The sequence below is a fragment of the Olea europaea genome, chromosome 6 (assembly GCF_002742605.1).
Source record: "Olea europaea var. sylvestris chromosome 6, O_europaea_v1, whole genome shotgun sequence".
Lineage (NCBI taxonomy): Eukaryota > Viridiplantae > Streptophyta > Magnoliopsida > Lamiales > Oleaceae > Olea > Olea europaea.
The window spans coordinates 25,865,750-25,880,561 of record NC_036242.1 but is presented as its reverse complement, the minus strand read 5'-3'; the positions used below and the strand labels follow the sequence as shown (position 1 = coordinate 25,880,561).

The window sequence follows — 14,812 nt, the reverse complement described above, 5'->3', positions numbered from 1 at the left end:
AAAAAAAAAAAAAAAAAAAAAAAAAAAAAAAAAAAAAAAGATTCTTGTAAATATTGCACTGTAAACAAACACTACCAAGGGCCTCAAATACTCAATTTCCTCTGGAGATCATTTATGTAAACACTTGAATCCAATTTAAACAAAAATGTTCTACATACAACAAAACGTTCTACCACACTCCTTCAAGGGGTCTCGTTGATATATGAGAGAATCTCTACTACTACGTTAGTGATGAATGACTAATAATAATACATAATCCAGTATAAATCAAGCCAACAACACGGGAAACAGCAGCTAAATATCCCCTCCATGACATTCCCACATCAACAGCCACCATGTAGCCCGAACAACTGTTTGGGGGTGGGGCTACTTATGCTCTCCTCTCAGATATACAAGAAATCCCCCAGAAAATTTATATTTATCACAACTTTTCATCAGCTTTCATAGCCTTCCCAGATACAGATTATATTCACAAGACAGAACAATTATTTTCCTGCTTCCAGAGCAATTACACTCCAACAAAGGAAGATTTCAGGAGAGAAAAACAATCGCTTTTAATGGGCAATGAATGGGATTATCACATGCTAATATAAATGCCAAGACTACAAACTCTTAATTTATCACTAATACTAGAATGTCTTTATTCTATACATGACACGTAGGTTTAACGTAATACTATAGCAGTAGGTGACATTCTGTACTTATGATGCACCGACATGGACACTTATGCCTGAACAATACGAGTCGAACATGTTGACACACGATTGTTCAAAAAAGTACCAATAGGACACGTCACCGACACATTGATTGAATTCTTTAAAATTCTTCATTTATATAATATAAATTTACTTTTACACTTAAACTTGTTATTAACTTTTATTGTTTAAATCCTTTAAATATAGTATATATTTGTTATTTACTAATAATTTTGAATTAAAATATATAATATTTTTAATAAAAAAGAAAAATATTTAATAAGAGTGTCCGAGAAGTGTCGACGAGAAGTATCGATATCGACACGTATTCGATACAGACACACTACCCTAATTGAAGCGTCTGTGCTACAGAGATTTGTACAAATGCATATAACCAGCAAATAATATTAATTGCAAGTCTAAAAACAAGATCAAGGAACAAAACATGTAAGTTTCTTGTTTCAATTAACCTTCCTACAGAAAAAGAAAATCACAATAGGGGAAATGCAAATTGAATTAAATAACGAGTAAACGCTCAAACAATATGAAAAAATTGAAAACAAACAATATTTACCATCCATAATGTTATCAGTAAACCTCTTCTTGCATTTGCAGACGAGATAATTATCTTCACGTAGAACAAAGCTCAGATTTGAACATAATGATGAACTTCATGGAGTATAAAAATGTCGTGTGAAATTTTTCCGTCAAGAAAATTTCTAGTAATCTAGTATGGAGCACTCATATTCCTTGCGACATGTATTAAATAGGAGGGTACACACCAATCAATTGGGACCCAAACATGGATACGTGATATGCATGTCAATTAAATAGTGGCATGAAAACTATACTCCATACTTGGGGAGTACTAGAATTGTTTATGTTCAGAACTCAACAGTTACACCTACTTGTTCAACACTATACTTCAATTATGCCCTTCTAAAAGGAACATCAGCTCTAACAATTCCGCCGCCGTCTACCAAAACAATTGGAAATGTTTCAAAAAAAGTAGGCATACGATGTACAAAAAGTTCACGCCAAGGATAAAATTGGTTCTATCACAGCAGCCAAAGCATATCCCAGGAGAGAATCAATCAGATAGCCAATGAAAGAGAGTAAAGTGCCAGCCCAGCTCCTTCAATATGTGTCCAGCATTGCCTGGCTTTTTCATGTCCAACCATGCACCCCCCACAGCCCGCGCATGCCATACATAACTAATGGCCAAAACATATCCGGCCATTGTCCAGTGACCAAAAATTTGGATGCTGGGGCACTTGGGACGGGTTGGATTTTTTCTCCTTTTTTCATACTACAGTATATCATTGGCCAAAATTGGATACAAAATGTATATGATAAGTTTATTGGATAATGAAATTTTTATTGTACTTGCATTTGAGTCCTGTTTTTCTTAATCTGTTTCTAAAAGAAACCTCATTTTGATTGGAGATCCGTCCCTTTGGTTGATTATATAGTATCTCAAAATCCAAAATGCTAAAAATCCTCTCCTTTTTCTATTGAGAAATCAAATGTGAATCCTGATTTTAGGATGACTGACCCTTCAATCCAGTCATTTTGGGGGAAAAAACATTAGACATTCCATTTTCTGAACAAACACAAGTATTATTTGGCACACAATAGTTTCTATAAGCTTATCATAATCTGCACAATCTGAAATGATAGACCTTTCGGATCTTATTAACCAAATAGACACAACTTCGCACTATAGTTTAGCTGAACCAATCAAGAAGTCCCAAGGCATTCCCAAGAACTCTTGTTTTATGTTTGTTCCAACCCTCAACCCTCTTTTCTAGATTCATCAATATTGAATCGATTGAACAAGCTTACAGCCTCCAATCGGATGCTACTGGATTTCATCATCAAAAATCTCCTCCAATCATTATCAAGGTGCCCTCTATATAAGGTTAAAAAAACATTTTCTCTTAACAATTTTCTGAATAACATTAGAGGAAAATTTTCAGGTAGGAGTATAAATTCCTTCCAACAGGAGTTAGATTCATCTTGCTCAAATAGTTGTTTCTTCTATTCCAATCTTCATATTGCAAGTTCTGAAGCCTCCAAATTGTTTACTGTACATTAAAAATATTTTATATAGCTTCATATGGGGAGACGTGAACAGCCATAGTCAACTGCACTGGGTATCTTGGCAGAAGCTGTGTTATTCATGGGCAGAGAGAGGGCTCGGAGTAAGAGATTAAGGATCTATCTAAGATTGTTCTGTATGGAAATACGATGGAGGTTTACAGCACATGAGTCTCTTTGGGCCTGGATCTGAAATGATAGATACACAAAGTAGGTGATTTCCAGCAGAGGTTAGAAATAACAGGTCTAAAATCTGAAAATGTCTTACTAAGACATATGACCTGCGGGATATATATTGCTTGGAAATTAGAAGAGAATTAAATAAACTTCTGGAAAAGGAGAGGGGAACATCTGCAAAGGTATGATATTTCTTCAATGAGTGGTATGGGATGCTAACAAGCTGGAACAAGTCTTCAAGCCAAATTTTGTCAAGAAGATTACCCAAATCCCAATTACCACAACACAGAGTCTTCTATTCCGGAAGATAATTCCTATGATAGAAGTTCTGTAATGAAGGATGGTTGGAATATGATCGGATAAACATTTTCATAAAGATTCCAGTAGGTTTGTTTGCACAAATGTATCTGTTAAAAATATTTTTCTCTTTTGCCAGGAACCATGACATGGACGAATCTCCACAGACGAGAAATTGCAACATAGGAGAAATGTCCGGATGGCCTTGAAGTGCCATTTCTATAAAGCTGGTAAAATTATTCCGTTAATTTTTGCATAGCATTCTGCCATCTCATGTTGAGGCTCATATTACCGATTTATTCAAATTCAATCTCCCAGCCAGGTTGAATGAGAGTATGCTTACAGGCCTGGCATTTCTCAGGTAACTGTTACTCCTGCATGCATTCGTACCATCATTCTTTTGCTCATACATTTGTTTGTATAGGTGGAAAGGAATGACACTAAATACCATGGCAGTAAAGGAAAGCCATTGCTACTGAAAAAAATAGTACACCTCAGAGCTAAATTCTTTGATTTTAAAAGCTGGAATCTGGAGGCGGCTAGGGGATTTGGAGTTCATTAGTAGAAAATACGAAGGAGAGATTGCCAATTATTGTTGACTGGATAAAACCTTTATTTGCCTTCATGAAATTAAATTCAGATGGATTCCCAGGAAGTGATTGGAGGCAGGAATCTAGCGAGATCACAACATCACATTTGCTTAATGATATTACTATGGTTATGAAACTAATTAGTTAGATGAATTACAAGCCCTCTAGGATGGCCTAAGGAGATGAATTACAAGCCCTCTAGGATGGCCTAAGGAGATTTCAACAGAGGTATTCACAACACCAGAGCAGAATTGGACCACAGCAGATATCATCTGTACAGCATCAATGAGGAAAGGATAGTGTGCAATAGTACCTTGATCGGATAAGTAGTGTTCTCATACTTAATAGTCAATATCCAAATTTCAAACATGTGAAAAGAGTGGCACAGCTGTAGTGTTCTTACACTTGGCGCAGCTGATTTTTTTTCAAACATTGGATGGCATTACTGACAGCATGTTAGGTTAAGCTTAAAAGTCAATAAAATTTACTTCAACATTTTTTCCAAACATGTTTGAAAAAAAATAATAAATAAATAAAATTAAATTCTTAATAAGTAGAGGTTTACTCAATTTGACAATAATGTAGAGGTTACTTTCACACACCTAACTTCCAAATTTTCAACTTCCACCAATAAAAAGAATTCGTTTTAAAACTTATATTCATATTAGTAGTTTCTTTTTTTAAGCATAGCCAGAAATGCACCAAGGCCAAAGGATTATTGTAGAAAACCCAAGCAAATGGCATGCAAATCAAAAGGCTGAAAAAACCTCCAAATATTAACTAGGAAATACATTGGAAGGAACTAGAGGAGCACCCATGAATATTTGGAACCATAAGCAGTTAATGTCATTAACTCATTTTGTTATCTAAAATAGATAAATGCGGGACAATAAATGAAAATAGGGGTTACTTACTGGAATTGCAGATGCGCAAGAGTGAACCCTAAAAGCACAAAACTGCGTGTAAATAATCAAACTTGGGAATATTATTTAAGAATGATTTCTTCTTAACAAACAAAGGTATTTAAAAAAAATGGATCACTCACAGAAGCAATTTCTCACTTCAAATCAGCATCTGAACACCTCCAGAGCAAACAATCCTCCAGAATAACCAAACATGGATCAGACGCAGTGCAACTTTATCAGATGCATACAACTAAGATAGAACCAACTACTGTACGTTCAAATATAAACATCACAATGATGGTTTAACTTAAATCATAATATTAAAAACTTTAGCATGTGCAATCATGTATTCCTTGCATGTTCTGGATAATATATGACGTAATGACGCAAACGGAAGGGAAAATATAAGCACTCTTCATTGCAAATTATAATATCACGTGTTTAAGACAAGTTTGATAATGAAAGCGTTCAGGTTAACTATATAAAAGAATATACTAAGGAAATGCCAGGACACTGATCATAGAAATCCAATCAGATAAAGGACCAGTTATATGCTGTAACTAAAAGCAGTCAAGACCCTATATATTCTCACGGGTGTCACATATAAACACAACCAAGCAAAACCAAGGTACCTTCTCCAGAGGGCCTTTTAAGCATATAAACCACTGAATGGTTTCCTCATAGCTCAGGTAGAAATCCTGAATGAAAAATAACATTAGATTCTCCAGGACCCAAAAAATCTATAGCATGATATGAAAAGGAAAGATAAAAAGGTAAACATGACAACAAAGATCATCAGCAAAAACAAGTAATCAAGGATACACTGCTTATAGAAGCAAAGCCATTGAGAAAAAAGATAATAGAAAGGTAGGAAATGAAATGAAAAATGCCTTACAAGCTATCTTGAGAAAATTCCTTAACTGACACTATTATATACAAAGATTTAAATAACTACATACGTTTCATCATATCTTCCCACAGGAATATGGTGCCCCATATACAAACAGTAATGAGGTCCAGAGCGTACAAATGGAACAAATATAAGAAAAAATAACAATATTATTTAAAAGCTTTCTTAATGGTCAACATTAAGAATTAGTACAAAAGGGAGAAACGCCTTTGGCAAGTTATCTTACAATAGAAACAGAAAACAATCCACTGAAAGGACTGCCAGTTACAGGTGTCTCCCAGCATCGTCTCTGAGGACTTCAACCATACATGGTCTCCAAACTCTTGCTCCAGCACAGAGAAGATAAAGACAGATAAATACCCAATCATTAGATAATTGAGCATAAATTGAGATCGTATCAAAATGTACAAGTATCTAATGCAACAGCATTTCTGCAGTCAGAAAATCAGCATCAATTATCACTTGCCCGTGATGAATGGATGGCTCAAGGCTTGTGATACATTTATCCTCTTGTCTGGATCTAACACAAAAATTCTTTCCAGAAGATCTTTAAAATTAGACAACATTTTTGGATCCTCTCCAGGAGATCCTGAAATTAATGAACTAACATCTTTTGGCTTGAAATTAAGAATCAGTCTCCTTATTGCCTGCAAGAACAGAGAAAGCACTCAACAAAAGATGGTGGAAACTATCAACTCCTATCGAAAACAACTGGAATTCCAATTACCAACAGGAAGATCGCATACCTACCTTCTTTGTGACAGGGTCTTCCTCTAAAGCAAGGAAATTTAAATCCTGGTCGAAATGCTGGTCCGTGAAAGCTCCCTACAACAAAAGGAGAAACTAAAAACTCGCACTAGCAAATTATGAGGCAGAAAAAACGAGATATATTTGCAAGAGGAAATAGTGGTAGGAGGGAAGTTCCTAGATTTATCTGAGCAAATCAGACCATATTCTAACCTTCCGAAGCATCTTTTTAGGGAATGGACCTTTCAATTCCATGTGAAGGCGAAGCATGTCATTGTTGGTAGCCCCGGGAAACAGAACCTTACCAGCATAAAGCTCGAACAGACAGCAACCAACTGACCAAATATCCATGGGATGGTCATAAGGCAGACCTAGAACTGCATAAGTGAAGTAAGAGATTCACTAAATTGATGAAATCGAGCAAAATAAAATATTCAATCAACATTACAAAAGACTTGTATAAAGCCACTGGTTTAGAAAAAGGAAATAATGCCACTCAGAAACAAAATAAAACTCTTACTTATCTCAGGGGCACGATAAAAACGGCTCACAAGGTATGGAGTAATTTCATTTTTACCAGCAAACATGGCATTACCAAAGTCACAAAGCTTCAATACATTTTTTGATTCATTCACCTATGGAGAGAAAGGAAATGCATTACAGTTAAACATCAATGGAAAAAATAAATTAAATCCAGAAGAGAAGAGGGGGATAAAAAAAAAAATTAGAGGCATTTCACAGCATACCAGCATATTATCTGGTTTAATATCACAATGAAGAACGCCACAATTTTTTAAATGTTTCAGAGCAATGAAGAGTTGCTTTGCATATGCCCTCACAGCAGTAAGCTTCAGACCAATATTACGACCAAATTTCTTGAGAACTTCCCTTAAATTCATATGAAGAGATTCAAAAACTAAACATAAATGATTCCGATACTTGAAGTTAGAAAGAAAACGGACACAATGGCGCTTGTCTTCAGGGTCTGCACCAGCTAACTTCTTTAGAATGATCAACTCTTCCAAACCAGCCTTATACCTACATGTCAAAGAAATAAAGATCAAAATTAGGCATACAGGACTTTGTGATGCTCATGGGCAAAAGCCTAGATCATAAAAAACCAGGGAAACCTAGAATTACCCACATTGTTTCATTACTACGTATGATTTTTATTGCTACTTCTTCAGGGTCATCTGGTTTAGCCTTGAGATCCTTGGCACGAACTACAGTTGAAAAGACGCCTTTCCCATGGGCAGCAGTAATTTCATATCGTCCATCAAGTGTTTCTCCAAAACGGTAGCCTGCAAGTGAAAAACAAGAGAATAAGGGAACTAAGTGAACCATACAAACTAGGTAAAAGAATAATAATAATAATAATAATTTAAAAAATATTAATCTGGCAGACAAACATGTTTCCAGTACAATGGTACATCTTTTCATTATATAACATCATCTTTTCAAGGGCATGTGCTTAAATCAAATAGCACAGGAATATGTCTTACAGCCCTAAAACCTAGATATATGAATTTGCATGCCGTCGTGGACGCATAGGACTTACAGAATGACTACGTGTCTAGTCCATCAGAAGCTACCATCATCCAAGAGGAAGAAAGGCAATACTGAAAATTAATAGTGAGATTTGTGCTAGATACTTACCATAGTACCCTTCCGCATCATCCCAGTTGTCGTTAAGCCCACTCCTCTCAACAGCTAAACCTTCACCTTTACCCTGCAGAAAATTCAATTCGCTGAAAAAAGCTTGATGTAGACAATTTTCAATTAACAAACGAGGACAATTGTTCAATGGCATGAAATTAGAGATTAAATATATCATCTCATTTTAGTCCAGGTTTTCGTCAATGGGGAGACAGTAGATACGCCTAGATAGAAATACACCGTATGAACCAAGACTAAACTTCCAAAGATAGTTTATTTTTGCAACTATAAACAGAAGAAATAATACAAAATCATAGCTTGAATATATGAAGGCCATGAAGAGAGGATTCACAGGAAGTAAGAGCTATAAGACACAACAAACTACAGTTGGACTGCAAGGAAGCTTAGTAGTTATGATAATAAACATGTGAAACCTTAACAGTTACATACAAAATGTGTAAACATGAGACTCACTGTTTTGCGAGCGCCAGCAGGGGATTCTCCAAATATATCATCACAAAACATATCATCCGATCTCTCACTCTGCATTGATTGATAAGGCAGGAATCATGCAAAACCAATAGTGGATACCACTAGAGTCAAATATAAAAACATAAAGAGGAGTTGTAGTTCAGAGAGAAACAAACATTATAGAGAGTTTACCTTGCTAACAAAGTACAAGAATATAAATACAGAAATTGTAAAAGGGGAATAGCAGTTGACACACCTTTGGAGTACCCTCCCCTAGTCCACCAGTTCCAGTAGACCTCTCCAAAGCAGAAAGGCCTTTTTGTGAAGGGGATTTTCCAACAGAAAATGATGGCTCAGCAACATAAACATCCGCACCTTCTGCAGTGCCATCAACATTTTCTACCATATCAGGGGCTGCCACTTGATCAGAAGACTGACCAACTTGCTCCTTAACTGATTAACAAGAAGCAAGCATCAGCTAAAGCATAACAAAAGAAGACAGAAGTACCCACATAAAAAAGCCTATCCATGAGAGTAATAAATTTAACATGAATGAGCAATAACTTTCTGACAGAGGCAAAGCATTGCACAATGATGAATAAATTCAAGTCAAAAGTAAAGAACAATGACAATTTATTGCAAGCCAGCCAAATAGTCGGCATTCAAAATACCCAACTTGTCCCGAGTTATGATGCAAGAAATGGCAGGCATTGAGATACAATTAATAACTGTAATGAAAACATGAAACATTACCCATATCTTGTGATTGAGTTCCAATTGGCTGTGGTGACTGTTTGTTTTTGTACTTTTCAAGAATAGCTTGTTTACGCCTTCTGCTTTCCTCCCTAATTCTCTCAAGATCTTCTTCCTGTTTTGCCAGTTGCATTGCAATCCTTTCTTGATAGTCCTCTTGTTCATCTTCTTCTCTGAAACCAAAAAGAAAAAAAAATGAACAGATAAAAGAATACTTAATTTAGACTAATTTGTCTAAGAAAAAGATATACCTTTTGATATTCTCAGTATTCCTGTCAGCAAGATTACTTTTAGAGCTAACATTTTCTGAAGCTGTTTTCCTTGATCTGTCTATGTGATCATTTTCAGAATTTTTCCCAAGCCTAGAATCATTATACCTATCTCGGTCTCTATACCCGTCATCAACAGAATGGTATCTGTGGTGCCTGCTTATCCTATCACTCTCATTCTCCCTGTCCCTGTCCCTTCCTCTAGCTTCTCTGCTCTCTCTAACCCCATCTCTGTCCCTGTCCCTCTCCTCTCTTAATCTGTCCCTTTTCCTTCCCATCTGACTCTCCCTTTCCTTTTCCATCTCCCTTTCCCGTTCTCTCTCCTTGTCCCTCTCTCTTCCCTTGTCCCTCTCCCTCTCCCTCTCCCTCTCTCTATCTCGATGTCTGGCCATTTCTCTTTCCTTTTCCCTCTCCCTCTGCCTTTTCCTTTCCCTTTCCCTTTCCCCATCTTTTTCTCTAGTTCTATCCCTGCCTCTTTCCCTGCTGTCCTCCCTATGTAGATCATATATTTCCCTGCTGAGATGCCTTTCCATTCTATCTGAGTATCTACTACAACTCCGCTCTCTTTCTGTATCCCTTACAACATCTCTGCTACTATGTCTGTAGTCTCTGTTGTGTGCAATAAGCCTTTCATCATCTGAATCAGTCCTATGCTTTCTCTCCATATAATATGAATCATCCGGCTTATGTGGCGTACCGGCAACAGAAGCCTCTCGAAAAATGCTTTGGGATCGCGACCTTCCCCTAGACCAATCAGGTGACTTAGATACATTCCTGCTAGAACTCTCTTTCCCGTATTTGCCATGAGAGGAGTGAGCAACAACACTGTGCTTCTCCTCAGATGATAGAGCTTTACGTTGAAAAATACCCCAAGTTTCATAATCGTAGTCGCTTAGCCTCCTCTCACTGCCTTCAACGGGAGAGGCATCTATCTTGTGATGCCTAATGCGATCGCTGTGATGTTTGTGTACATGATTCCCATTTGAAAGACCATCGGCACTGTGTGTTCTCTCCCAATCCATCTCATCACCTCTTTTGGCATCTGAATTGTCCTCTCCCAATTGCTTTAAATTCTTCCTGACTATGTTCATATTCTCTTCATTAATTTCCTGCAAATTATAAACTTGTAATCAACTCTTACAAATCAATTCAAAACCATCAATTCAGTCATCTGGAAGTGCAAAGCATGCCATGCTATAAATTATTATGTATGTGTAGTGCAACTATGATACTTGTAAGGAAAGCCATGACCCTATAGTCGGTTAAAGTTGTCACTAAAAACTCATCAAAGCAAAAAATTCAAGCAATTCACAAGACCATGGTGCCCTACTTGGATGCTGAGAATCCAAAATCACAGCGAAAAGAAAATGTCTGAAACGGTGTTATTATCGAACCGGACCATGGTCCAGTCCGAGCCACCTTATATTTTAACTGTGCAGGTAACCTGATAAAAACCCAAAAGAGCCGCCAGTTTTTCCATTAAACCGCTGGTCCAGTTGGAAAGAAACCTCCCAGTCCACTTACTTTATATAAAAACCCAAAATCTCTAATAATCTTACTCACATTCAACGCCCTAGGCCGTAGCCAAGCCTCAGCCTTCTCTTGCAATTTCATTCCCAAGAATTCAAACCTTCAATTTCAAGTTGTATTAGATGGAAGAAGAAGAAGATTTAAGTTTAAAATTTATGATTTTCTTTGTGAATTTCAATTTTATGTGAAAAAATCTCTAGATGGGTAAATTTTGGAAGATTTTTACCAGAATTTCATGTTATTGTTGTCTGTACGTTGTATACTGTATAAAACAATTGTGTTTTAAATGTAATTTTATGCGTGAATATGGCATAGAATTATTGGTTCGTGTTTGCAATTTTGTAGAGAGCTGAGATGGAAAAGTTTAAATGAATTCTTAATGTTTGGTTGAATTTCACAGTTTTAGTTTTTGGGTTCTTGAATTTTCTTTTTCTAGCTCCTATGAATTGTTTGTTGATCAACTGATGAATTGTCGGTTTATGCTTCAAAATGTGTTCGTGTCTTCCTTTTCTGTGCATTTCCTAGAACTGGCTATTAAAAAGCACTATTTATTTGGCTATGAAGTGCTGAATTTGTAGTGGTTTTGAGTGGTTGACGGTAAATAGGACTTAATTTATAACGCTAGAGAAACATAAGGGGAAAAAGGCACCCAATTATCAGAAATTTTATCTTTTTTCACACGATTTGTATGGTTAGAAAGCAGAAAGGTGAGATGGAGAAGTTTTAATATTCGTTTGAATCATTTGGTGTCGCAAATTCTTAATGTTTCCAACTGTTTGTCGCTCTCCTAATGATAATATAATTTAACAAGATTTGTGCCTTTGTATAGTTCACTATCACCACATTCTTCTCCACCAAAAAGCCATGCTAGAGGGAAAACAGTTATAGCATGGGGTCATTGTAAAGAGATTCTTGAAGCTAGTACTAATGGAAATAAAAAGAAGTTGGTTTGCTTGTATTGTGGAAAGATTTTTGCGGGAGGTGGTATTAATCGCATCAAACAACACTTAGAAGGTTTAAAAGGTGAAGTGGATCCGTGTCGTAAAGTACCTCTTGATGTAAGATTCAAAAGGAAAGAAAACTTGGACAACTTTACTGCAAAGGAGCATAAAACTCAAGAAGTTCTTGAAGGTTTTAATCCACATAATTCTTATTATAGTGCAATCCACATAATTTACTTTGTAACATGTGCTTTATGCATGAATATTTTTTAAATGTTGATTTTACTTTTGCAAGCATATTCTAATAGTATAAGAAGCTATCTTGTTTATCTTTAGTTTTTTAAATAAATAATAGTAACTTTAGCATATTCTTCTAAAAAGAAAAGAAAACCCAAAATTTATTCTTCAGGCACTTCAACAAATAATCATCTTGATTCAAATCAATTTGATTTTGTCTAACAACATCAAGCTCCATTTTTCAATACATATACAGAGAAAGTTGTATTATTTCCTCCAGAAGTTGGGTCTACAAGAAAAGTTGGTTAGATTCATATCCTCGGTCAAGAACAAAGTGATTTTTCAAGTGTCAGTTTTTCTATATTGATTCAGCATCAGATCTAAAATACAAGCACATGAGTTCAATGTGCATGTCTAACCTAAAGTTTCATCTGATTTTCGCTAGTTTAGCAAAACTTGAAAGACTTGCATTTGACAACGTATAGAACAAAGCTTTCCACGCGTGTGATTTATCTATGTCTCTTTTCAGTAGCGTAGGTGTGCATCTGTCTTATCAGCAAGAGTGTGAGTCTAACTAAAAAATCCAAGACAAACCACTTGTGAATAAACGTCTGGGTAACCAAACTGCTATTGCCAACAATTTAAAGCCCCCATAAGGCAAAAACAAATTCTACGTCAAGAATTAATAGTAAGAGAAGCACATGGGATAGAGGGAGGAAAAATTGAACTCACCGTGTTAGTATTGTCGTCATGAATTTCCAATAATTGGTGACTCCTCCGGTTGCTTTGAATGGCACTGCCACCAACGGAAGTGGGAACCACAGTGAGAAGAAGCAGCAGCAACAACAGCCGCAGGGACTAAAAATCGGACTAAAAATCACTGTAGCCGATATCTAAAATTATGCCTGCACTGGATAAAAATTCTGGCTCCGCCCCTGCACTAGCGTGAACAAAATATTAGTATTTGACCGTCCAAGAATCACATAATTGAAGCAGGCCTTTTTCCCTAGGAATCTATTGGCAAAATACCCAACAAGACCAAATCCCTAAGCATCCTCTACTTTTTGAGCATTTGTATCACACAAAACCACCTCATCCGATTGATTATCACAAACTTGCAACTTCACGTTTTCATCAAATTTCCTATTATCTTTAAAAAGATTCACCCATGGTGCTTTCGCCTCTTTTTGTTCTACAATCCTAGCATTTTTCCCACGTGATGCTTATCTAATTCAGCAGTTTGGGATTCAAAATGGGATTCACCAGATTCCGTATCCTCTTTCCCAAGTGTTACTGAAATAATAGGAGAGATTGTCGCAACATCATTGCAATCCTTAACATCTTCACCAGGCTGTGGAGAAATCTGGACTGGGGTAAGTACCTGAGCTGAAGTATCAATTTGATTGGGAGGGGCCTGCCCACTACGTTGGGCCATTTGCTTGGCCATTGCTAAAAGAAGCAAATGGAGCCCAGCAGGGAATAAAATGGCCCAAATACAAATGCAAGCCCACTTGCAAGTCAAAAGCAATATACATAAAAAGGGAAAATTACACGTAACACTAGTAAAAAAATAATATTTCCTATTAAACATGGCATCTTATTTTTATTATATGTATACTGCATTTTGAACAGTGTAAATTAAAACTGAAAAGGAACACGATACAATAGGTGAATTAATTTGAAAAGCATCAATTACGGTCAAGATAGTTTACCCAAAATCTTGACCTTACCTCCAAAAACCCATATAATTTCTCTCTTTCCTTTCTGCAAAATCTTTTAATGCTCTCATCTTTCCTACAAATTCAGTATCCTCAAATCAATTAATCAACAAAAGGGAAAGAAATGAGACCACAAATCGATCTCCTTACCTCGCATGCGTAATTCAAAGACACAAATCGACTTTTTTTTTGTGTTTTTATGAAACAGATCGTGATGTGAAAATCCTTTTATTTTGGTATTGAATAATTGTTGCGCACTAGACATGTTGGGGATGAAATATTTGAATAAAATCGTGGCGGTTAGAATACGCCACCTTTTAGAGCAACGCCAACATGATGTCCTCATGCTTGCTGTCAACTGTCAAGGCTCGTGGCTGCAATGGCTAGAAAAGCAAATTTGATGAGTTGGTTGAAGATAAAGGTGTGAAGATATTGATTGATCCGAAAGCCCTCATGCATGTCATTGGAACCAAGATGGATTTTGTTGACAACAAGCTTAGATCGGAGTTCATATTCATTTCTAAAAGGCGGTGTGGCTACGAAGAATCTTTTATGATAGTGAGCAACTCGGATGCAGCTAAGCGCAGTGCTGAATCAGAAACATTTCTAATTTATAAGGATTTCAATCTCTGAAAATGTTTGAAAAATAGTTCAGTATGTATTTTGGGAGTTTTAATTTGGTCTTATTACAATAAAGTGTATGTCAGATGTTCTTATCTGCTTTGGTTATGTAAATTTTGTTGGTGAATTCGCTTCACTACATCCATGATGTAGATAAATGAAAAAAGAAATTTCCTCATTTTATTTCCGCTGACT

General features: G+C 36.3%; 1 protein-coding gene and 1 long non-coding RNA gene across 3 annotated transcripts; both read right to left on the bottom strand.

Moving 5' to 3' along the window:
• Positions 1-88: 88 nt before the first annotated feature.
• LOC111396260 lies at positions 89-5,390 on the bottom strand. 2 transcript variants are annotated; one of them, XR_002702970.1, is made up of 3 exons: positions 4,905-5,390; positions 4,774-4,801; positions 89-3,643 (listed from the first exon to the last, which is right to left on the bottom strand). It is a non-coding gene; the product is annotated as an uncharacterized LOC111396260 (long non-coding RNA). The 2 variants fall into 2 exon arrangements; XR_002702969.1 differs by having other exon boundaries at positions 89-4,815.
• A 249-nt stretch (positions 5,391-5,639) lies between these two features.
• On the bottom strand, positions 5,640-14,342 carry LOC111395323 (serine/threonine-protein kinase prpf4B-like). The gene is made up of 16 exons (XM_023021302.1): positions 14,311-14,342; positions 14,009-14,072; positions 13,475-13,788; positions 13,184-13,292; positions 13,011-13,136; positions 9,553-10,679; positions 9,302-9,474; positions 8,805-9,001; positions 8,552-8,620; positions 8,078-8,150; positions 7,566-7,722; positions 7,168-7,459; positions 6,942-7,056; positions 6,635-6,798; positions 6,425-6,499; positions 5,640-6,321 (listed from the first exon to the last, which is right to left on the bottom strand). Exons 1-16 carry the CDS (start codon positions 14,340-14,342, stop codon positions 6,133-6,135), a joined length of 3,276 nt encoding a protein of 1,091 aa, XP_022877070.1. The 3' UTR covers positions 5,640-6,132.
• Between the last annotated feature and the right edge of the window lie 470 nt (positions 14,343-14,812).

Bases quoted from the DNA above. Each gene is read 5' to 3' on its own strand.
- LOC111395323 (XM_023021302.1), bottom strand. From the start codon at position 14,342: ATGAGGACATCATGTTGGCGTTGCTCTAAAAG. The intron at 6,799-6,941 runs GTAAGAGTTTTA...TCACTTATGCAG, and splicing joins TTATCGTGCCCCTGAGATAA to TTCTAGGTCTGCCTTATGAC. The intron at 6,322-6,424 runs GTAGGTATGCGA...CTGTTCTTGCAG, and splicing joins AAGACCCTGTCACAAAGAAG to GCAATAAGGAGACTGATTCT.